The sequence below is a fragment of the Dermacentor albipictus genome, chromosome 10 (genome assembly GCF_038994185.2).
Source record: "Dermacentor albipictus isolate Rhodes 1998 colony chromosome 10, USDA_Dalb.pri_finalv2, whole genome shotgun sequence".
NCBI classification, from domain to species: Eukaryota; Metazoa; Arthropoda; class Arachnida; order Ixodida; family Ixodidae; genus Dermacentor; species Dermacentor albipictus.
Window position 1 is genome coordinate 39033773 of NC_091830.1, and position 23151 is coordinate 39056923.

The window sequence follows — 23151 nt, forward strand, 5'->3', positions numbered from 1 at the left end:
AAGTGCCCGTTTGCCTCCCCGAGGCAAGGTCGCCGCAGAAGCGCGTGGGTGCCCCCTCTCCACAGCAGGTCCGGCCAGTTTGCGTCGTGTTGTGACAGCACGCAACTCGCTTCGCTGCGAGCAACACTGGACAGCCGCAGTTGCCAACTAACTGCACAACCATAACGACGTTGCGTTGCGTTCTTCCGTGATTTCCTCGTTTTGTTATTTTTTTCTACGTGCGATTTCTAGCATGAGTTTGCCTCGTGCACGTTCAGCGGCAGTACTGACAGATTGAGTTGACCGTGTAGTTGTGACCTGAAAATTTCGAAACAGAACGTCAAAATTTCACCTAACATAGAAGAGTAACGAGCTTGCCGCCCTTTTTTTGTTTCGGGTTGATCGTATACTCAGAAGTACACGATCCAGGACAGAACATTGCGTGTGACGTGTTAGTGAGATCTCAAGGCTGCTTCGCGGAAGTCTAGTCTCTCACGGACACGTTCACTGCAGTACCGGAAGCAGCGCAACGAGAACTCTCCCACATCCCGAGTGCGCGTGCATACTAGGCAACGGCTATCGGCGTCGACTGGCTGTGCGTTTTCAGAGGTGTGGCGCGGCGCCTCATATCGGCTCCGTGTTTCCCGGCGCGCGCAATCTGCAAGTTCCCCCGCAATGCATGGCGTCGTCGTCACGTGTTCCGGACGTCAGGATTATAAACTCGCGCTCGCGCGCGCCTTCGCTACCGGTTCGCACGACGTAGGTTCGCGGGATACGGTGCGCATTCTGAGGTCCTGTGCGTTGAGCGTCAGCTAGGACACGAACCGTTGTCGCTTGCGCTTTCGGACGCAGTGCCTGCTGCGGCAATGCTGTCTCCGCAACAACGATATTCAAGGGGACGCTGCACGCCGGCGTCCATCGCGCTGAAGGTTGGTCTGCCTGTTCTGATCCTGCTTTTGATTCTCCTCGTGGTGCTGTTCGCCGGAGTGTCCTGGGTAAGCATAATTGTTTACATAAGAACTTTCTTTACGAATCTTAAGCCTGGATGATCAGCACTCGTAGAGTTTAGCCCTAATTAATTGTATTTTTCGTTTTTCTAATGAGCGACGTAATCTGTGTAATTAGGAAAAGTGCAATTTTGGACGGTGGCTTAGGTTTAGCTAGGAATCGTAAGGTAAATAATTGTGGCAAAAATGTGTCCAACTTTCTTCGAACCCAGTACAATAGCGCCGTATAACGATTTGCTTTCACGTTAGGGATTTAAATTTTTTTTAACTTCTTCACGGGGGCCGAAAACGCAATTCCTGACACTGGAAATTCTGCCACATCGCCGTGTGACACGTGCTGGTGCAGGTCATTTACATAGGTAGCAATAGTTGCACAAACGCAACCAAAACCAAGCCGGAAGTGTAAGGAAGGCTGCCCTTAACAAGTTAAACCTAAATAAGATTTACAAAACGTTCACAAACGGTGTGGGATAACCGTCCGTCAGACTATTGCTAGATGTCACAAAATGCCTGCATAGCATATGAACCAGGCCGTTTTTAAAGTTAATGCGACGGTCTTCAAAGCCGCCCTCAAAATTAAGGTTATCGTATTTTTTGAAATATCGCATTAGCAGCGCAATCTGCTTCCACTGGTGGCTTATGCGCGTTGGCGATCACAATTTTCATGGGGAATAGACTCACCAAACTCATTGGTAACAGACATTGCGAATTTTTTTTGTATTCACATTATGATTCACATTTGCATTCCAAAAGCCAATCGTATGACAGCTCAATAGAACTTCATTATGTTTGATTCCCCTGGAGTGCTTCTCTTCTGAGATGTTGATAATGAAGTTTGCCACTCCGTAAGCCGATATAACATTCGGGCGAGTTGATGTCGACACAGCGTCAAATGTTCATTGTGACGTAGCTTACAGCGCGTAGCTCCCGTGTTGCAAGCTGGGCGAAGCTAATACCAGCTGGGCTCTTGCTCGTGGCTGACGAAAACAAGCCACGACTTTTTATTTTTTTGTCGATTTCCAACAGGTGCACTGGCGCGTAATCGTCATGCTTGACACTTTAAACATTGGAACAAACACGCAGACGGTGTATATTCATAAACATAATTGGTCCACTTTAGATATCCTAAGATATTCGTCGTAAAGAACTGCCATATCTATTCTTGCTATAGTCACAGATGTAACTTTTATGTTTCGATTGTTTTTTATGTAAGCACTTTCAGAAAAATTTCCAAAAAGCAATTGCGGGCTTCTAAGTACACACACTGCTTGCTATTGTCAGAGGCAAGAAGTAAACAAGTCGCAACAAAAAATGAATAACTCAGCTACAGATATGTGAGCAAATCAGCAAAAAAAAAAAAGGAGCAGAGCGTGCATACATAAAGTGATCCAGAGAGTACATTAGGCGAGAAGCGTTGAAATACAGAGGAGTCAAGGTGTCGGTAACAAAAAAAAAAGCACCAGCTCCACAGAAAGGAGGAATTTGGTAGTACGGTGTGTCACGCCATTGCTTTGATGTTCATCGCATTAGAGCCTACATGTATTGTAAAATGTACTCTGTCGAAACTCATTTCCCATATAAGATGGGCCAATTCAAGAGACAGTGTGTCAGTAATAAGGGCCCATCGCGGAAGTAGCCTCTTAGCAATCGGGTCGATATCCGTGCTGCTGCAATTGAAACTTAGCCACATGGTGAGCCGATCATTTAGCCAGTGCATATTTCACCTCGCAAGGGTATTTATTGAGGGGCTTTGTAACGTGAGTCGATCCGACAAGCATTGCATTTCAGTTTATGCTGATTACGTGTCGTATTACAGTCGTTCAGTTGTATAGTTGCGCACCACGCCTCGCATATTTCGCACTTTGACGTGCGCATCTGGCTATATATATAGCAGACGGTGTCCCACGTACGTTTGGTTCGGATATCGAAAGCACAAGGAAAATGTGCAGGTCAAAGGTCATTTACTAAAAAAGAAAAGGAGATTACGTCGAGTGCAATGGGCAGCAGCTCTTCTTAGTCGCATAGGTTGCATGCGTCGATCGCGCAGGTCTTCGTCAGTATTTGAAGTGTCGAAAAGTAATCGCTAGATCTTTATTGATTCTCTGTGCATATACATCTGATAACAATGTCTGCTTAACCACTTGCAAATAGCTGCATCAATCCAGAAGTCATAACTGCATTTCTGTCAAATATTACGACGCCATGTAAACTTGTGTTTTCATTACAGCGAAAAGTCGACAAATAAAGCAGTCGTAAAAGTATACAATTTTGCGCACCATTGTGTATCTTTGCATGAAACTTAGGTGAAACTATTTACCGAAGCTTCGCACAACGTTGTTCTTCTTCTCGCGCACTAAGATAGGTGTGTTTACTTGAAATGTACCCACACAGTGGTTTTTCATGCAACGTCATACTGAGTTTTTTTTTCTTTTTCAGAGCGACAGGGATCCTGGTAAGTGGATCTTCCTTGCTGTCCATATACACGAAAATACGCCTAGCCTCATGCCTATCTTTATAGTTTGCAAGCTATACAGGCAACATGTAAGCGTGGGAATAAGAAACGTCCCAAAAGAAAGAATTCTTTTCGAACTTCTTAGCATTTTCTAGGATGAACATTATTTATGAAATAACAATATTATTTTACGTGTTAATCAACCAAAAAAAGAAAGAAAAAAAGGGAAAGACAAAATTTCCGAAACAGCATTCTTGCTATGCGAGAGCCATTAATCACAAGTTCATTGTATTCTGCGGACCTTGTGGATCTTCAAACTTATAAATTTAAATCACATTTATGTGAGGGAAGTGAAGGAATTACTGAAACATTATTTTGGTGCCGTGTCTAGGAGACTTTAGACACCTCAGCTGGTAGGCTTTGAAACTGCTGCTCAGATGCCTTATCTCAGTGTGAAAAAATATGTGGACTTGTATAACTTCCAGAAAAAAAATCAGTGAACCATTGTTATAAATTTGCATATAGGATGTAATTAGATTCACTGGCATTGATTTGCTACGGTAGTTCTTGCTTTTATGCTTTTTTATGCTTTTTATGCTTTATGCTTTTCTACGCCAGGTGTATCTAGTGAATCATCAGGATTCGCACAGAAACCACTGTTGCAGGATAGAGTTAAAAATGCAGCTGTTAAAAAAAATCAGGCTTAGGCTTTGTTATGCAAATATTTTTTTTTAATTTTCTGGTACACGTTTTGTGAAAGCCAGGTTTAATGACGCTTGTGGATAAGCGATGCCTTCCTTCCCACGCAGATCCACCTGATGTGGCAAATCTCACGCTGGTGTCAGCTGGAAACGGAACATTTACCTTGGCTTGGGAGCAGCCCGAAGGCATCGTCGACCAATACTGGGTGCAGGTCAGTGCCAGGGCCGCCAGCGGTGATGACGATGGCGACGGAAAGCACAGGGCGGGACTCTGCGCCAACGGAACAATCCTCAGGTCCGACCAGACGCGCCTCACGTGTGGTGACGTCGAGCCCTGCACGAACGTTACCGTAACAGTGCGCGTGCTCAACTTCGCTCGGCGACACGATACTACGAAGTATTCCGACGGAGTACGCATCCCCATCTTCTTCCCGGGATACGGTAAGCGACAGGATGGATATTGATTTGCTTGCAAATGGCGCGGGATAGCAATAAGAGTAAGTGGGGTCATATCAAAAACACAGCGACTCGCGGCATATGTATGCCTAACGGGCAGTTGCTAAGCTTAGATATAATCGAAACAGCATAGGTGCCATGCTCTTTCGATTGTACTTATGTGTACAAGCATAGACAGATGAAAAGAAGACAAAAAGAATGAAACAAAAGTAATTTAAAGATGTACGCTTGCATGGGCGACATGTTGCTTCCCCGAGGACACTGTACCTTCAACCTCATCATGTCACGTTTCCTCCTGAAGCTCATTTGTGATATGGACTTAGTGTGTGATTCTTAATGCTTTCCAAGTTTATTTCAGGACGCTGTAGGGGGAAGGGGGGGTTATCGGTAGGGCGGCCTAGCATTTGTACTTGGTGGCTCTCGAGCTGCGGGCTTGCGTCCTTTTCAGTGTAGGTGGGCGTCGCCTTGTGTACATGTCTCGCGCAGCGCTTTGAACGGTGACGCGCTACACGACATATCTAAAAATGTTAGCGATAAACCCTTTACATACTCGGCGCTTGGAATTAGCGAGTGCCGGCAGTTCCCGCAATGCAATTCCTCGCGCAGCCAGTAACCCCCTCCTTTCCACATCTGCGCTTACATTGTAGAGTCTGCGCCTGCACCCCTTCTTGGGAATCAAAAGTAGCGCTCTGCGCGGATTGACTGACTAGAGGAATCGTGGGTGCGCTCCAGGCTCAAATTGGCAGAGAGAACATGGTGTCAGCATGCATTTTGTTATGTTATCAACCAGTGTCTTACCTACGCGGATGAGGCATGAACCTGCAGTAGTTGCGATATTTTGTATTCAACGTATCTTCTGGCTGATGTGTGTAATCAGATTGCTGCTTGCAAACGCCCTCTTAGCTTATGCTACCGTAAAATGAGAATTCAGTTGTCAGGCGCTTTTGTGATATTCTTTGTGCTTCTGTATTCTTTTTTGTGCTCTCTGAGGCTGTTCGCAAGCCATGACAAACTGATTACTTTAAGAATATGGCTTTACTTTAATTTTCATTGCTTAACCTACCGGGGACAAGACCTGCAGAGAAGCTTGCATCACAATATAGTCACAAGTCGGGTTACATTGACTGCGGGTTTCATAACACGGTGCTACAGTCAATCGATATTCGTGTCTGGCAATGACGGAAGGAAAGGTGGAGTTTTGTAGTACAACTCGCAAGTGTCAGAGAACGTGACTTTTACAATGGTTGCCCTGAGACCTAACAACATAGCACTGGTTACCATGAAAGTGTGTGTGGGGCACAGTATTCAAGCCAAATGACGACGTGCGCTTTTGAAGTGAAAGTGTCAGAAAAGGTAAACCCACAAAGACACACTATAAATCAAAATCATTCGTCACACATTCCTCCTCAAGAATATATCCGCATGATTCCGTACGATATTACGCAGTTGTGACTCTGTCGGCCGTTTTAAAGCACTTTGTCACATTGCAAAGACTCTACGTCTACCCTCCAAATTATTTTCTTAGCCTTCCTGGCAGGATGTAATTTTTGATGTTACGGCGTTATATTTCCTAGCTTTAGGGATCATCCTAAGCAAGTCTATCTATTACCTTAGTTTCACGCACTGCACAGTGTTGCGTACCTTTGAAAAGATACTTTTGGACATTGATTACCGGTCAAGGCTTCAAGGCTGACGGCTCTGGTAGCAATACCACCGCAGCCACGACAACAGCAATGAACCACTTCACATACGCGTTGAAGCAGCACACGGTGTGCAGTATTGCTTACTGACATCTCGCGGTGGTCATTGTCTTTCTGCCACCGATTTCTGTAATTCTGTTATAGATACATTATTTCTTTATTCGAGGCTGTACGTCAGTGTACTTCTTGTTCACTAGCAACCAACCTTACGTTTCTTGTTTACTTCAAGTGTGTCCCGAGTTTTCCGCAGTAACGTTTATCACTATATCTCCGACGGGGCATTGAGCTGCAAAATATTTTCCGAAAATCGGAGACATAAAAGTTGCCCATTGAACGAGCAGGTGTGCGCGCAGGGACGCTTTGTAACACATGCGAATGCCGGGTGTGAGGCAGCAACGGAAGAGCATTCGGAAAGCATATGTGTTGCTTTCCTGTCGCCAGTTTGCGCCCACCTGCCGTGCATGGGAAACAGGAAATAAGTCCATTTCAGTTAATTGTTCATTCAAGATAAACAGATGGTAGTTAGTAGTTTACTGGCGAGAGCCCCAATGTCAAACGACTGCAACGGCACCCTCGGTTAACAAGACCATCGGTACAAAATGATTAATTAAAACAGCAGTGTAAAATTGTAAAATCTACAAGTAAATAAGGAGTGAACGAAGCAGTGAGAAGGAATACATTCGATTTCTATACAAAGAGTCATGCATTATAAAATGACCAATTTCGCACATTAGCCATCTAAATTGTTTAAACCTATCCCACAAATGAAATGCACTCTTCTCATGCAAACAAATTAATCAGGACAACAAGTTACACAAAATGGAAATTTTAGGTTCATACTTGAATGAATGCAAAAATGTTGGTGATTTAAGAGCTTGGGGTAAGTTATTCGACATTTTATTCGCTGAGAAGGAAGAAGTCATTTTGCCATGGTTCGTGTTGCAGTTAAGTAATAGAAAGTTGTGATTATGGGCAAACCTAGTACCGTTTGTATTTGTGAGCAACCTACAGTACATCAACTGGCATGCGAGCTGTTCGTTAAGTAATTTAAATAGAGTGATAGGTAAATGAAATATAAACAAGCCAGATACACGAAGAAGATATACGAAGCCTGATGGAGCGGAGCAGCTTTACAGAAAAAAGAACTTTTGGTATAATGCGAATGGCCTGGCTCAGAATGTGCTGTGTGAGGAAAGGTGACAGTTATATGTGTCACTTGCCATATCAATAATGCCATATGTGATATGACTGTGTATGAATGCAAAGTATAAAGACAATAAGGCGTGAACAGAAAAAAGTGGAGCAGGTCTAATGAGAGCTCTCACACCAAAAGTAGTTTTTTCACATAAGCAATATGATTATTAAGCTTCAAGTTTTGGTCTAATATTTTGCCAAGGAGAGTTACACAAGCAGTGGCTGGGAATAAATGATGGCCTATGGATACTTGCGTTAGATATCGGAGAACTTCTTGAGTTGTTTTAAAAATCATGAACTGAATTTTAACTGGGTTCAAAATTGGGTTCTTTAAGGAATACCATTGAATAAATTTGGTCAATTCGTTTTGTGGCTTAGAGATTAGCATTCTTAATTATTTATGTTACATGGAAAATGCAGTATATCAGAGTAAAACACAACATTAGAAATATTATTGCAATGACGTAAATCATTATTGTAGATACAAAACAAAGAAGGCCTTATGTTGATCCCTGTGGTGCCCCTTGATTAATAACCTCAACATTTGAATAAACGCTACCTATGCATACTGATTGTTCACGATCAAGTAAGTAATCTTTTATAAAAGTTAAAGCTGGACCAGATATACCCAATGCTTATAGGTTAGTACATAAATTGTTGTGATTAACACTGTCGAAGGTAAAAATCAAGAAATATAGAACCAACGAAACCGCTGTTTTCCATGGAAGCCGAATTGGCAAGGCTTTAGCAACATAAATTTGTCAAGGTACTTGCTAATACGTTTCGGAAATAATTTTTCAATAGTGTTGTTAATTTAGGGACAGAATAGAGAATGGGCGATAGTTTACGACCTCTGTAATATCACCTTTTTATGCACCTTGATTAACTTGGCCTTCTTAGGTTGGTTCTGAAAGGTGCCACATTTAAAAATGAGGTTAAATGTATCGCTTAATACTTCCGCAATATTGGAAGCAGCGAGATCAAAGTGGTAAGCAGAAATAGTATCTAGCCCGATGCTAACGCTTTTTAGATTCAGGATTGTAGAGCACACCATCAGGGATAACAGGAAACATCAGGCCTGACAGGTGGCAAACTGCTTTATCGTGCCTCTGAGGCAATTCGTCGTCTTGGGAAGCCGGAGCATTTTACTCGCGTTATGCGCACATCTACGCAGTTGATGCGCCTACGAACCGCACAGGAGGCAAGTATTTGTGTTACTGTGAAGTGCTATGCCTCATTTAATTTATGCTCAGTGTCATTAGAAGAGAATGAAGCGCGATAGTTAGAAAGCTACAAAATTTTCACTGACCTTCACTGAATTGATAAGGTTAGGCTGTGCAACCAAACCAATGGTAGAAACTTGGAAAAAATAACGGGCAGGTCACGTGCAGTGCATGCACAGAAAGGACTGAGCGTTATTAGGTATTACCGTGACATCACCTTGAAAGCAACTAAACTGAAATGCCCGCCAAATGGGAACATACGCGCACCTCCAACAAACAGGAATAAATTAGTGTTGCGACTTACTTTTCTGTAGTAATGGAGCATGGTAAACATTCCTACACCATACGTCTGATCAGTGGGACTTTGGGTATATACAACAGGATAGAGACGTGACTATTCTATTACTGGTCCATATCCTAATTCGTTCTCTTCGCGAGCCATATGCCAGACGCGACGACTCGTTTGACTATATCCAACACTACGTGATCCCTCCAATTTGCGTTGGCTAATTAGAAAGCTTGCCATTCGCATTAGGTCGCATATATTAGTGCAGCAAAGTGGAGCATCCTATGCATGACCAAGCATGCGTTCTTCCCACTTTTTCAACCTTATCAGGCCTCTATCATCAGAAATCGTTTATAGGAAAGTGCTGAACGGACTGTGCAATGCCTCAGAGAAGTACTGCCCACCCTAAGGGACCATATACGAAGGCCACATATGTTTATAAATCCCTTCCCTATACTGCGTAGTACTGTCCTTCACTCACTGTCTCGCCAAACATATCAAGTTAGCGTCCCTTTGCAGCAACTTCATTCTCTTTGCTTACCCGCATGTTTTTTTTTTAGGTAACTGAAATGCTTTTCTGAAGTTCCCCGGATGATCCACAGAAGAAATCGAAAGCAAGCGAATACGAGAGGGTTAAGGGGAACTCCAGAACAGACGGACAGCGTCAGCAGCACCTCCACATACACAAAAAGCTCTGAATTTCGAGAAACATTAGACGACTGACTTCATAACGCTCTTAATGTGAGGCGCTGTTGCATTGGCTAGCAATAGTATAGTGATTGTGATGAAGACATTTAATTCAAACCTCACCTGAAAGCGACCGTATTATTGTACGTATATGCTTACCAAACTTGAATTTCGCAAGTGCACCGGAGATAATGAAAATAAAATAATTAACCTTACGGAATGGTTGTCAGGAAACTTTAGCGCAAAAGTGGCAATCAATACTAATAAAGGCTATTATTGTTTAAGATAATTTATTGGTATACGCCTTGCAGTATATGACAGCCTCAAGCTGTGGTGATCAAATACTTTTTTCATTCGGATGGTGCGGTAAAAAAGTCACGATAATATACAGGTAGGGTAGAATACTGCAAAATATGTCTCCAGGGGTAGATGACTGGTAGCGTGCAAAAATGTCTCCAATAATCAGTCAAAAAACGAAGGTCTTAAAATGCCCTTTTAATTCTGAGCGTTTTTTTGCTTATTTGCTTTTTAGACCAGACTATTAATATGTACTGGTTGAATTGTTCCAATATGGTAATTTGGTTTATGTTCCTAAAGCAGGTCTACCTATTAATCTATCAGACAAAATTCAAGGCTACGTTTACGTCAGCAGTATAACAAGTTGAGTGCACCTAAGAAACAAGTAACCCTTGAGAAATTGACACCGCCTTTTTTTTCTGCTGTTCACCCGCCGTGGTTGCTCAGTGGCTATGGTGTTAGGCTGCTGAGCACGAGGTCGCGGGATCGAATCCCGGCCACGGCGGCCGCATTTCGATGGGGGCGAAATGCGAAAACACCCGTGTACTTAGATTTAGGTGCACGTTAAAGAACCCAAGGTGGTCAAAATTTCCGGAGTCCCCCACTACGGCGTGCCTCATAATCAGAAAGTGGTTTTGGCACGTAAAACCCCATATATTATATTTTTCTGCTGTTCGTCAATTTGTAGGACCATTCTAGGCGAGTAAAACCTAATTGAGCACTTGTAGAAAGAGAATTTACAATACAGTATTTAGATAAACGTCACGCCACAAGGTTGTACGTTTTTTTTTTCACAGACGGGGTGCGACTACAGTGTTGCTGCATATTCATGACGTCAGTAGTGCTGAGTCTTATGTGTTGTTGCACCTTTCGCAACCGAAAGCAGCGCGCACACAAACACACACAAAAAAGGGGGAACAGAGGTACAGCTGACACCGTAGTGCTGGTGGTGTCATCTTTTTTTCTGAGCCCGGTTTCTGGCGTTCGCTTTCTTCCCTTTCGTCATGATGCCAGCATATGCTGCTCGTCTGCATTGTTGTCCTTTCAACAAACGCTGTTTGCTCTCTTTTCCAGCTCCCGACACACCGAAGAACGCCTCCATCGTCGCCGCGTCGCCTACAGAGACTCGGATATTGTGGGAGCCGGTCCTTTCTCACACGGGTGACGCCGTCCTGTACGACGTCAGGCTGTGCGACACGTCGGGACCCTGCGACGCCGCGAACCCAGAAGAATGTGCGCAGTTCACGACGCCGAACACTTGGCTTGATTTGAGCTCTTCCGTGGCGAATCGGCGCTGCTTGTTGATCGGAGCGACTACGAAGTGCGCTGGACAAGTCCTAAGAAGTAGCCCTTTTGTCCTAGAAACTTTGGTTCAGATACCAACCGTTTAGAAGGTGTGTTTCCTTCAGCCAAGTTTAATTTATTAGTTGGGCTATTCGTAACAGCGTCTCACACTCACTACATTCCATCGATGGCTTTTGTACCTCGCCGCTGGTATCTGCCAAGTTTGCTCCAATCATGGCCCAAATTTGAAGTCATATTTTCTCAATCATGGCTGCAGTTTTTTTTTTACAGAGAGTTTGATGATCCCTAGTGCGTTACACTCACAAGTGGCCATCAATGTTCTGCAAAGCCTCGGCAGAAACTACAAAGTCACCATCAGCATGGTGTAAATGTGGACGTTACCTTTTAATTGAATATTTTTCACACACTGCGGTGAAAGCAGACACGGCCTAATTTAATCATTGTACTGTTTTATTGTCACATCTTGAATCCACTGCATTCAACATATCTATGTCATTTCTGTTTACCAAGTATTAAGCTTCCTGCACGAAAGAAATGTGTTTTTATAATTGTAAACACAGTTTTTTAATATTCCTCAGGGCAGCAGGTTTCAGAAGTGTAAAAATAAATGTGCACAGTAGCTTGTCATTTGACATCTGAGGTCTTCCTGCCGTAAGCTACTTGTTTCTAGCTGGTTACAATGCCCGAGAGATCACCTTTTCCTTCCTTTCTTTTTCACTGACGTGTGGTGCTTACTCAAGCACAAAGACAATTTTGTGCTACGATGGCCGAACCGAGGGTATTTTCATTTAGAAAGCATTGATGACAGGTCTTCACAAATTCTGTTGTGTCCGTTAAAGTACCTGCTTGTTATATCCTTGCAAGGTGAATAAGCTGTACATTATCACCGAAGGAAATAAACGACCCAGTACAATGCGTCTAAACCATTTTGTCGTTATCATGGTATTTCTACCTATGACGATAGTGCGATAAAGGCTCAAATAATTTCAACTCTCCCGGCAACATAGCTCGGCTGCTTGGGCCGTTCATAGCATTTAGCAGCACATGCAAGTTAATAATCATGTCTGCGTAGAATGCTCCATAGCACACTTTATGAAGATACTCGTAAAGTGGTCATGCTGCTGGCCTGCCTAATGAAAACCGATCAGCCACTCACACTCTCAAATCTCACTGACGTTGCGAATTCGAATATTATCTAAATATTATCATTAGCATTACATTACATCACTAAGTACATTCCTCAGATAACAGAGTCTAGAAATAAATGGTAGATCAATGCATGTTTTTTTAAACACAAGGCTGAGAGCCCTACAATTGGCAAGCGTTGAAATGAACTGGACGAAGGCGGGTAACAGGATACGTGCACTTTTATTCTTTGTAAAGAAAGTACGCGCAGCATTATTTAATTATTCTGAGTTTCATTTCCCTACTTATTTAGCATAAAATATTGGAACCATCTACTCATTACCATGAACCCGTAGTGGGCAAATATCATTGCTTCGAAGCACAAGAAAGAACAAGAATGAAGTGCTTGTAGCGCTAGCGTTCCGCTCGGCCTGTTTCTAAGAATCTGCATCTGCATCTGACGTTCGAGACTCACGGAAAGGACTGACACAAGCCCGCAAGAATGTGAGTATTCTCCCGTAGTGAGTGGTTCACTTTCTTCAGATCCGTTTTCAAGTATGTCAATTTTATCGGCGCGAATCACCATTTCCTTCGGCGTAACATTGCGTTTTCTCTTTCGCATATGGTATGGTATGAAGAACTTTATTTGGTCCTCAAGGTCAACCATAGGTTGACGCGGGCCGCTCCCACGTTGGGACTGTCAGGCCGAGCCCTTCAGCCACATCGCGGGCCTTCTGGACTGCCCGTAATTGGTCAGAGAGTGATTCGCTGTGTAGCATTTGCCGCCACCATTCTTCTTCCTTGTCACAGTCTGTGAAGACCGCGGGGCACTGCCAAAGCATGTGGTCAAGAGTAATGATGCCATTGCACTTATTACAGATGATTTGAGTTTCCCTCTCAGGATAGATCTTGTTAATAAAATCTGGACTTGGGTATGTTCTAGTCTGTAGCAAACGTAATGTGACCGCTTGGGCTCTGCAAAGCTTACCGTGTGGCGATGGCTACCCCATTCTGCTTAAATAATAATGCTTCGTGATTTCGTTATATGTTAATAATCGATCCCTGTGTTCCCCGGGTGAAGTGTAAGTTGCTCGGTCTTGAAGAGCACGGCTAGAAAGTCCTCGTGCTGCTTCATTTGCCACCTCATTGAGGTTTCTCCGAGCTCCGTCCACTACCCCCAGATGTGCAGGAAACCAGCGGATTTCAATCCTCTCACTGTTGACCTTCTCTAGTAATTTGTGTGCAACGTTATTAGTCCCCAAGAGTACGGACATTTTATAGGTAACGCCGCATGGCGAAAAAAGGTTGAAGTGCGCTTCGGTGGCTCCAGCGTGGAAAACAATAGGATTGTATCATCCTTTTCCCACTCGGCTCCACGCTAACCGCGACATGAAGATTGTCGATTGTTGTCGTACCTAATTGACATCTTAGACGTATATATAGTGAACAATGTTGATAACTTGGCGAGGATGTTGCTAAACGTAGCGCGCTTAGGTGACCTCAATGACAACTTCGCCTTTTTTTTACTCTGAACGAATATTTTAGTGACATAGATAACCAATAAATTGACTTCCTAACATCCCTAGCAGGATTTTGAAACATCAACGCCTCGTCCCCATTTTATTCAGAGGGGTATGCCCCTCATTTTGTGGCTGCTGATGAATGCATGCTCAATAGCTTATTGCTGAGTTATAAGGTTGAATCAAACTAATTTTCCACGTATTGTGAACTCTTTAAAACTGATGCTGCTTTATGAAATCGGCGTTTGTCGCGTTTTCACATTTTATTCATGGCTCCCCCGGGCAAGGGCGAAACGTAATAGTGAGGCCTACATCGAGGAGTGCTTAAAACACAAATACAGTGGAATCGCGAGAGGCTGATCGCCATCATCACCTAGGGGCTCAAATAAATGGTGTGGAGCTGTGATATGGCGACCTTGCTGGGAAAAAATGGACTCTGAGAAAGAAATAAATACTAGTTTTTCACATGTCTAAACCATAATCTGATTACGAAATACGCCGAAGTGCGGATCTCCGGACTAATTTTGACTACCTGGTGTTCTTTAAAGATGACATATAGAAAAGAACACGAAATTATGTGCATTTTGCTTCCCATCAAGATGCAACCCCCAAGGCCACAATCGATGGCGTGGCGTCGCACTCAGCTGCGATACGCTATAACCATTGCGATACCTCGGCGGATGTACTAGCACTGATACTTATTCGCTCGTGCTAAGCATTTGGTATTGTGAAGAGCGCCAGGCTGGCTATTTACATGTCAACCCTGATCCCTCACTGCACGTCTTAGCTAACGAGGCTAGCATTTCAATCATGCGCATCTCTCAGGAGAGCTGGAACGAATTGCATTCTCATACATTTCTGCGTTTACTGATCGTGTCTGATATCGCAGAGCAACGCAGCTACCACCGAGCCAAAGATGTGACAGCATACAGCAACTGTTTTTCTGTCTGGTACTTCTCAACAAACACAAATGACATGGCCTATGAGATGTTTTGCATTTGTTTTGTTGAGAATGCAGTGGCAACGCCCAGTAATGGAACCTTGGACGCCATGATCGGCAGTAAGATATCATAACCATTATATCATTGTACCGGATATGGTTGAATAGTGCCAGACGCCTGCGCTAGCTACATTGTGGTCTTCACAAATAAAGTCTCATTGGTTATTATGTGCTCTTTAAAGACAAAAAATTGAGCGTGATTACTATTCATATATGCGAAGAAGCCCTAACTAAGCTGCGGAAGAGAAGGGGGTGATGGTGTGGAGAGTAGGTGAAGTACACACTGAGAAGGAATAGTAATAAGTATGTTAGGAGCAAAATGGGGGAGAGGCTGCCTACGCATGCGCGTCGGTACCGGATATGCAGAGTGTGCGTGGCCGTGCGAAGCGAAACAGGGTCACTGCACGAAAGAAAGCAACAGAAACTAGTGCCGTATTTATTCGTGTAGAACATGACACGAATCCTCGCTCAGCTCGAGTCAGTAGTAATAAAAGTTACAAGGAAAAAATATTTTCATGCTGTGCGTATCACATTACTCAACAATAACTAAAGTATGAGGATATCAAATTGCTGCTGGACAGCTTCTACATTTTTATCGACGTAATACTGGCAGCTCAGGCCTTGTGTCGTATTTCTAGGTTGGTAGGACACTTGTCTGACTCTACACCTGAGCAGTCATCAGCACTCCACATCCCTTCTCGGAGCCATCTAGAAAGCCCTTTATTACCAGCATACGTTTCAAACTAGCTATATGAGTGTCAGCAATATTTGCACAGCAATCACTGCTAAGTGTATGTCATCTAGTATTACTCATATCATGTTCACCATGATCAAACTTGGTCGGCAGAGATCACCAGAACGTAAGAGATTTCGACGCCACTGCTGTCGTCTTGCTCTTCTTGACCTACCTACAGCTCGTTCTGAGGGCACTTCATTGCACCTCCAGTATCACTCCTAAAGTACTATCCCAGGAATAACCGCAACGCAAAGGCATTTTGAAATACAAGAAGAAAGGTAAAATGGACCAATAGCCGAAAACGCTACACGCAAACAGAAAACAGGACGTGCAAGCGCTCTTGTGCATCCCGTTCATTGTGCCTTTTGTGTTTTGGAACTTTTCCACGTCAATGGGAAGAACCTACAACAAACCGCAGTGGCACGCATTGCAAAGAGTGGCCTGCTTTCGTACATCGCCATGTTGTGTCGCTGCATGGAGATGAGCAATGTCTATTTCGGTCATACTGAATTATTGCACACTGAATGTTTAGAAGATGCAGTACCTTTGCCCGTTCGCATTCCGGTTTCCGTATCTGCTTTGGCAGAGAGTCGATACTTCCAGCGGCGACGTGTCAAAGCCCACATGAAGGTCAGCATGACAAACTTTCACAAATATACATTCGCTTATCAAAATGTGCGCGAGAATTTCGGAGTCTTGTTACTTGGTACATTTCTGTTTCATCACATTGAGCTTGCATCAAGCGGCCTATCTTCAGTGCGCAGTTAAAATTACGTATACCGCGCAGACAACGTCACTTCTTGAATCGATGTGATTGCAACTTTTGTTATGGTATACTAATAGTTCAGATTATGGGGATTAAAAAACTTATGCCGAACTTTTTTAAAAAACGAAAGGAAAATGAAATTTACCAGAGAGCTGACATGACGATAGGTTTAAGGCTGCCAGTGTGCAATGTGCTGTGATGCAAGAAGGCTAGCGAGGTAAACGTCACATGCCAGCTTATCGTCGAGACAATTTTTCACATTATTTGTTTCTTACTTGCGTCCGATCTGCTCGCTGATGCATCAAAAAAGAAAATCGTGACAAGCTGTGCGAGGAATGACCGGGTAAGCCCTGACCCAGATACCTGCAGTCGTCGTCCTGCGGCCACCGTGGGGTATGAATATGTTCAATGATGGTAGTGCGGGGTTGTGTTTACTTAGTATTCTATTTTTTTTTTCGTTGGGACTTTTTGCACGCACATGTTATGAATCAGTCAAATTTTATTTGCGGGCAAATATTAAAAGCACTCGCTCTTAATTTTGGCACCGTCGCAGAGTCATATCGCATTGGACCATTGCGACGCTGCTTCTAGAAAGCTCAGGTCTATTGGTATCATCTGCAGTATTGAAGAGAAGCAGAAACTGTAGAGGCGCAGCACGCTTCAGGGCTTTCAAAACAACTGAACCAGGTATGCACCAACGAAAAGAAAGGGTAAACATACGTTGAGGCTTTATTAGGTACACTATATGCACTGAGAAACGCTGTCTTTTTATGAGAAAATTCAAGTTCCGACGAAAAGTGCCGCTTAGAACCTTTCAGTTGCCACTGTTCGTTATGTATGCGTTAAAATAGTATCCATATATCCGCTGGTGTTCCCAGTTTGTTTCTTATCGTTTCTGGCATGTTCCAAGAACTGATGAAAAGGGTCACTTTCGTTGCTACTTTTCAAGCTGTTTGTTAGCAGCAAGAACAAATAAATCAAGGACATTTAGGTATCCCGACGTGGATGAATGCGTCACGCCTTCCCCCATGATGACTGGTTTTACGAAACGTAATGTTACTGTTTTCACGTTGCCTTGTATCATTTATCGCATCACAAGTGTCGGCCTCGTTCGCGAACTGTATGGACGTCCAAGGTAGGCGGGGGCAGCCACTAATTGAGAACCCGAGGTTGAAGGTTCTTCCATCAGAGCGCCCGACAGAACTCACTGAATTCACCGTACCGACTAACGTAGACCAGACCTGTCAGCGCCTTCGCAGAATGAGGCCCAGTGTCGGAACGCTGTTAAGATGAGCGCCATCGGACCCAGCCAAGGCGGTTTTAATTTTTTTTTTGAGCCTGCTTGGCGACAGCTGTGCAAGATGGCGACCAACACAGGAGCAGTGGGCACAAGCGCGTCTCCGTAACAACGTGACTTCTTGGGCCACCTGCGGCCACGTCACCAGAGCCATATAATATTTTCGCATCAAAGATTAGTGCCACATGCATGGCTATAGCCATGCGTAGCGCTGCCAAACGCTTGGTGGGCTAATATCCTACAGGAACACAAATACACAAGAAATTGACGGGACGAAGGCGGTGCCGCGGTAGCCTAATTCGTAAAGCACCGCACGTCTAATATCAAAGATGTGGGTTCGGCTACAACTTGCGGAAGCTTATCTTTGGATCAGTTTTACTTCGCTATAACTTAATAATTCTACAATTTAATTAAAGCTATCAATTTACTTCCCCCATGATTTCACCGGCTTCGTTATGTGTACCCGCCGCGGTTGCTCAGTGGCTATGGTGTTAGGCTGCTGAGCACGAGGTCGCGGGATCGAATCCCGGCCACGGCGGCCGCATTTCGATGGGGGCGAAATGCGAAAACATTAGATTTAGGTGCACGTTAAAGAACCCCAGGTGGTCAAAATTTCCGGAGTCCCCCACTACGGCGTGCCTCATAATCAGAAAGTGGTTCTGGCACGTAAAACCCCATATATTATTATTATCGTTATGTGCCTGCGCTTGAGTCGCTTTGTGAACACTGCAATCTCGCTTTGCACATGCGCTGCGTGCGCTAATTTATCGCGGATGACGCAGCAGCCAGTGCTCTCCGAGCATCTGCCGCAAAGTTGCACGGCGACGCGACCTTGCCACGGTGAACGCGCTACAAAGAGCGGCCATTCGCCGCGCTTCCTCGACGCACTCCAGCGCGAAATGGAGCAACGGCCGACGGCGAGAAGGCCGGCGAGACGTGGCCACGCATCATTGCGCTCTGCTCGGCCGCAAGCAGAGCGGCCCGGCGATGGCCTCGCGGAAATCCGGACCCGCAACGCCCTGCGGGCTATGCGTATTCATTCGAGGGCAGCTTTCGCGCCGTCCAATTCGTTTGGCACGCCGCGCCCGCACACCTGCTGTAATAGGTTGCGCACACGGGCGCCTGTTTTGGCGAAGCATCGATGATCGTCTCCGTAATTCGCTCGGCCGACGCATGATGTTATGGCCGCCTGGATTTGGCTCACTTTTCACCTTACACTCGCGCAGACTAGACCAGACTAGCACACGTTACGGAAAAAAAAATTGACCAAATAGATTACACTTACTTCCATTAAATACAATTGATTACGAAAACAATTACTTGTCCATGAAAGTAATAGAACAGTTATTCAATGTACATGATTACTTTGAGCTTACTTCCCTCCGAAGGTGTACTGGAGGCTTCACCTATCAAGTCAGGTACGTTTGCGTTTCTGGTACGTGAATGCGTATTCTTTCAAAAAGCAATAGGTTTAGTGACAAGCTAAAGCTCAGTTTCTAGTATAATGTGTCAGCTGACTGCTTCCTTAGCAGTGATGTCTAATACGCCAATAGTTGCGTGTAAGAAGGAATGTACCATGGTTATGCGCGAATTTTCCACTGATTGCAAGGTAAAACCACTGAAATTAAAGGCGTGTCAAGCGAAATCCAACAGAATTCGGGAACAAATATTGCCGCGGCCAAATACATGGGACATGTCGGTCTTCGCCTATTCCTGTCCATCTTCTCGATTGCTTTCTTTTATTTTTCTTACTTACACTTGTTGATAATGGGCGTGAGCTAGCCGCCATATGTAATGAATGCTTCTTCTCATGCGAGAGATAACGTTTATACACCTTATTTTGGCGTGTATACCCTGCCCGTCACATACAACTTCAACCCACCGACGCATCCGTGGCCGCAAGCTGGAACTGCTCATGCGTATTGATATACAATAGTCCCACCATCGTTCTCACAGCAACTCCACATGCTTCTCGCGACGAATAATACATTGGGAAAGGTATTGTCCTGTGAATTTGGTAGTTATCAGTCCCCTGTCACGTCTGCTTGGTGCCTGCCGATGCTACTGACAACGAGGACGCATGTTCTATTCCACCAACAATATTCACATTCCAATATTAGCTGAGCGGAAGAACGCTCGTGAACCGAAGGTCCCATTCGTTTAAAGAATGCTATATCGGCAGCTACCCATTGACAAGAACGTCCATAAGTTATTTTCCCGTGTGTAGTGAATAAATGTTAATTAAGCCAGATACCTAGCTAGCGACATTTCGCAACTGTCCCGTGTGACATCCCACTGGACAAAATAAATACGAAGCGTTGCTTCATGTCGTGTATTGTATCGAGGCTGTCAATATTTTATTGTCGACTCTCTAATGCATCATGGCGTTAATAAGTTAGCCCACCACAACAACAAATTCATGAATTAATATAATTGGCAGAATATTAAAAGCTAGATGATGAACGGGAACTGCTTTTGTCTTGTAGTAGACATAAGACGGAAAATAGTGAAGTAGGCAAACTCTTCGCACGCAAACATATTGCAGTACGTTCCGGGCTGAAGCGGGAGAGAAGCATATTTGCAATGAGCTCCGTAAAGGCATGAGAAGAGAAAAACTTCGCCTACAGTTCGCCTCACATCGAGCTGTTTAAACCGCAGTTTCGTGCACCGATGACGGCAACGAGCGCATTATACACATTCCAAGCTATTTCGGCAATGCATGTCTCACTTTCCACAAATGTTTCGCATTTCCTTTTTCGGTCTTGCCGAGTCACTGCCTCTAAACGTGCACAGGGGCTTCAGTAGCGTTGTTTTTATTTTGCACCCAAGGACGCCGAGCGGAGTAACGTTTTATCTCTTGCTGTAGTTATGTTACTTTTTTTTAACGCGTCCTGGTATTGAAGTTTTTCAAACGATTGCTACGAGACAAAACGTCTTTTCATTTTTTTATTAAAAGAATATAAGCTTTCTTTTACAATTTTTGATGGCAGCGTATGCGCAATAACGTTCCTGGGGGTCTGTCTCTAAAAATATGCGTAGTTACAAGTAAGCATCTTTCCTGTCCAGGCGTCCTTTTTTCCCCAGCGCTTCTTCGCTCACCTTCGCAAAAAATCATGTCCAACTAACTAGCGCAAAAGTTTAACATACTGAAGCTTATGCACCTGTTTTCGGACGCTAATTTTCTCCATGATAGCAAGGAGCGTCTTCAAGTGCACATAGGGTAACTTCATGATATCCAATGAAGCCGACTATATCAAACGCCAGCCACAGCTGCCGCATTTCGATGGGAGCGAAATTTGAGAACACCCATGTGCTTACATTTGGTTGCTTGTTAAAGAACCCCAGGTGGCTCACATTTCTGGAGTACCCGCTATGGCGGGTACTGCAGAATGTACTCCAGAAGGTACTCTCATAATCAGGTTGTAGTTTTGGCACGTAAAACCCCGTAATTGAGTTCTTAATTATTATATGTATAAAAATATAGATGTACTCACATTCCGTTGAAGATATATGCCTTACTCAGCGGAAATGGTCTACCATTATAAGATATCGCATGGGCCAACACTCTAATAATATATCGTTGCAGAAACATTCGTGGTTCATGAACTTCTAAGTCATATATTGTTTTGGGCAGTCTTGGACGGACGCCCTTGATGGCACCGCAAGCTGTTTTATCATATCGCGAATTTAACCGCTCGAAAACGAGCGCCAGATGATTGTATGGTTGTTGAAAGTGAAAGTGAAGTGGGAAAGTGCATAGTTCATTTAGAACGAATAACCAGTGGGAAATTAGCGTGACCCGATGAATTGCAGGAGCAGACAGCTACATGAAGACTGCTAGTTATCGTGGTGCCTAGGCTAATGGCAAAAGCGAGGTGAGTCAAGTTGGTTAAGAAAACCGCGTCAGGAAAGAGGCTTGATAGGTTTACTGGCTTGGATGTTTGTCGAACCCACCGGTCTCCACTACACAGAGCTGGACAGCGCTTCGAACGCGCAGGTGTGAAGACACCGGAAGTGGCCGGCCTTGTCCCGGCAGCTAGCGGCGGCCCAAACGTTTTTTTTTTCTCAACACAATGCCTCCCTGTTGCGCAGTAAACTGCCCAAGCCGATCAGAAATATCATCAAGGAATAAGTACCCCAAAATCGAAAGAAGCAGAATGTCGTTGATTTTCCCGTGATGGTTTCTGTTATGGCAGAGCTTTCCGGGGACCTTCAAAAGCTGTATCCAGGGCTATATTAGCACACGTTTGGGACAGCCACTGAGTCGAACCACTTCGTCCGTCTTGCGAAGTGCGTAATCACATCGCACATCAACAATAGAATGCATCACTTTGCAAAGACAGGGACTGCAAAAAATCTCGATGAAACATTCTGAAGCAGTTGAGGAAACTTAACCTTTTCAGTCATCTGTAAAAAGGTTCGTGCATATCGACCTCGCATGGAAAACACATAAAGAAATAAGTTGTTCTCTTTTGTAACATTGTTCTGGTTTCATGCGCAGATGAAACATATTTATATGGCTTAACTCCTAGGCATCTCATGATCAGCAGGAAGTGAACGGTAATCATTGTCAAGCAGTCAACGCGCTTTTGCTGAGCCATAGGCAAGTTTGGCGCTCAGTTTCCCATTTAGTCATTGTTAAGTATCACTGATTCAAGGTTTACTCTTCCGACTCTATTTCTACAATTTTGAACGCCTGGGGTTACATAACGTGCACGCAGTGCAAGGTACACGTGTGTTCTTGCATTTCGCGCCCATCTAAATGTGCGCGCTGCGGCCGAGGCTATGACCGCACGCCCGGACTTAGCAGCGCAACGCCACTCTAACTACGATACATCAGCGAGTGATCGCAACACTGATAGCTACAATGAGCCTATCCACCAACCGAAAGTATATTTCCTCGAATTTTTTTTTTTCGTTCTCCCAGCGTGTCTGCCATCAACACACCATGGTGTGGAAGGAAACGTTTTGGACGCTCTCCATGCTCCTGCTGCGTCGGGAAAGGACCAATGAAGAGAGGATCGCATGGAGACTCCAGAAGGAAAAGATCGTCAAGGGTGGTTCACGAATCCTTCGCTGGCTGATCCTCATCGACGTCATTCTGTTCGGCTTGTGGATGGTGGCCCCGCGGATACCTTTCGACACGAACGCCGATGTGAGTATGCGCCGCAGGATAAATTTGCAGCGGGGCTCAGTACTTCTGCCAAGTAAGGTTAGCGAACTCGTAGGTGTGTGTTGATTACCGAGAGAAGCGTCCACGGGCCGATAGAGAGCGATTAGTCTGTGGGTGTAAGCTGTTAGTGTGTGGCTGAAAGACACAGCGTTGGCCTTTGCAGGCAGCGCTTTGCAGACACACAGGAATACCACCTCACACCGTGATACTGCGACAAAAATACAACGTTAATACGCTAATATCTTAT

At 44.4% G+C, this 23151-nt stretch overlaps 2 protein-coding genes across 2 annotated transcripts in view; both read left to right on the forward strand.

Moving 5' to 3' along the window:
- The first annotated feature begins 136 nt into the window (after positions 1 to 136).
- On the forward strand, positions 137 to 12213 carry LOC135911839 (uncharacterized). The gene is made up of 4 exons (XM_065444179.2): positions 137 to 974; positions 3423 to 3438; positions 4248 to 4580; positions 11057 to 12213. The coding sequence occupies exons 1-4, from the start codon at positions 846 to 848 to the stop codon at positions 11371 to 11373; spliced, it is 795 nt and encodes a 264-aa protein (XP_065300251.1). The 5' UTR covers positions 137 to 845; the 3' UTR covers positions 11374 to 12213.
- A 578-nt stretch (positions 12214 to 12791) lies between these two features.
- Positions 12792 to 23151, forward strand: part of LOC135911871 (uncharacterized) — a 34965-nt gene continuing 24605 nt past the window's right edge. Inside the window, exons 1-2 of the mRNA XM_065444202.1 lie at positions 12792 to 12916; positions 22659 to 22886. Of these exons, the coding sequence (XP_065300274.1) occupies positions 22680 to 22886 (207 nt within the window). The 5' untranslated portion in view covers positions 12792 to 12916; positions 22659 to 22679. The remainder of the gene's footprint in view (positions 12917 to 22658; positions 22887 to 23151) is intronic.

Coding starts and splice junctions, on each gene's coding strand:
- LOC135911839 (XM_065444179.2), top strand. CDS start 846: ATGCTGTCTCCGCAACAACGATATTCAAGGGGACGCTGCACGCCGGCG. Junction 4,581..11,056: donor CATCTTCTTCCCGGGATACG/GTAAGCGACAGG, acceptor TCTCTTTTCCAG/CTCCCGACACACCGAAGAAC.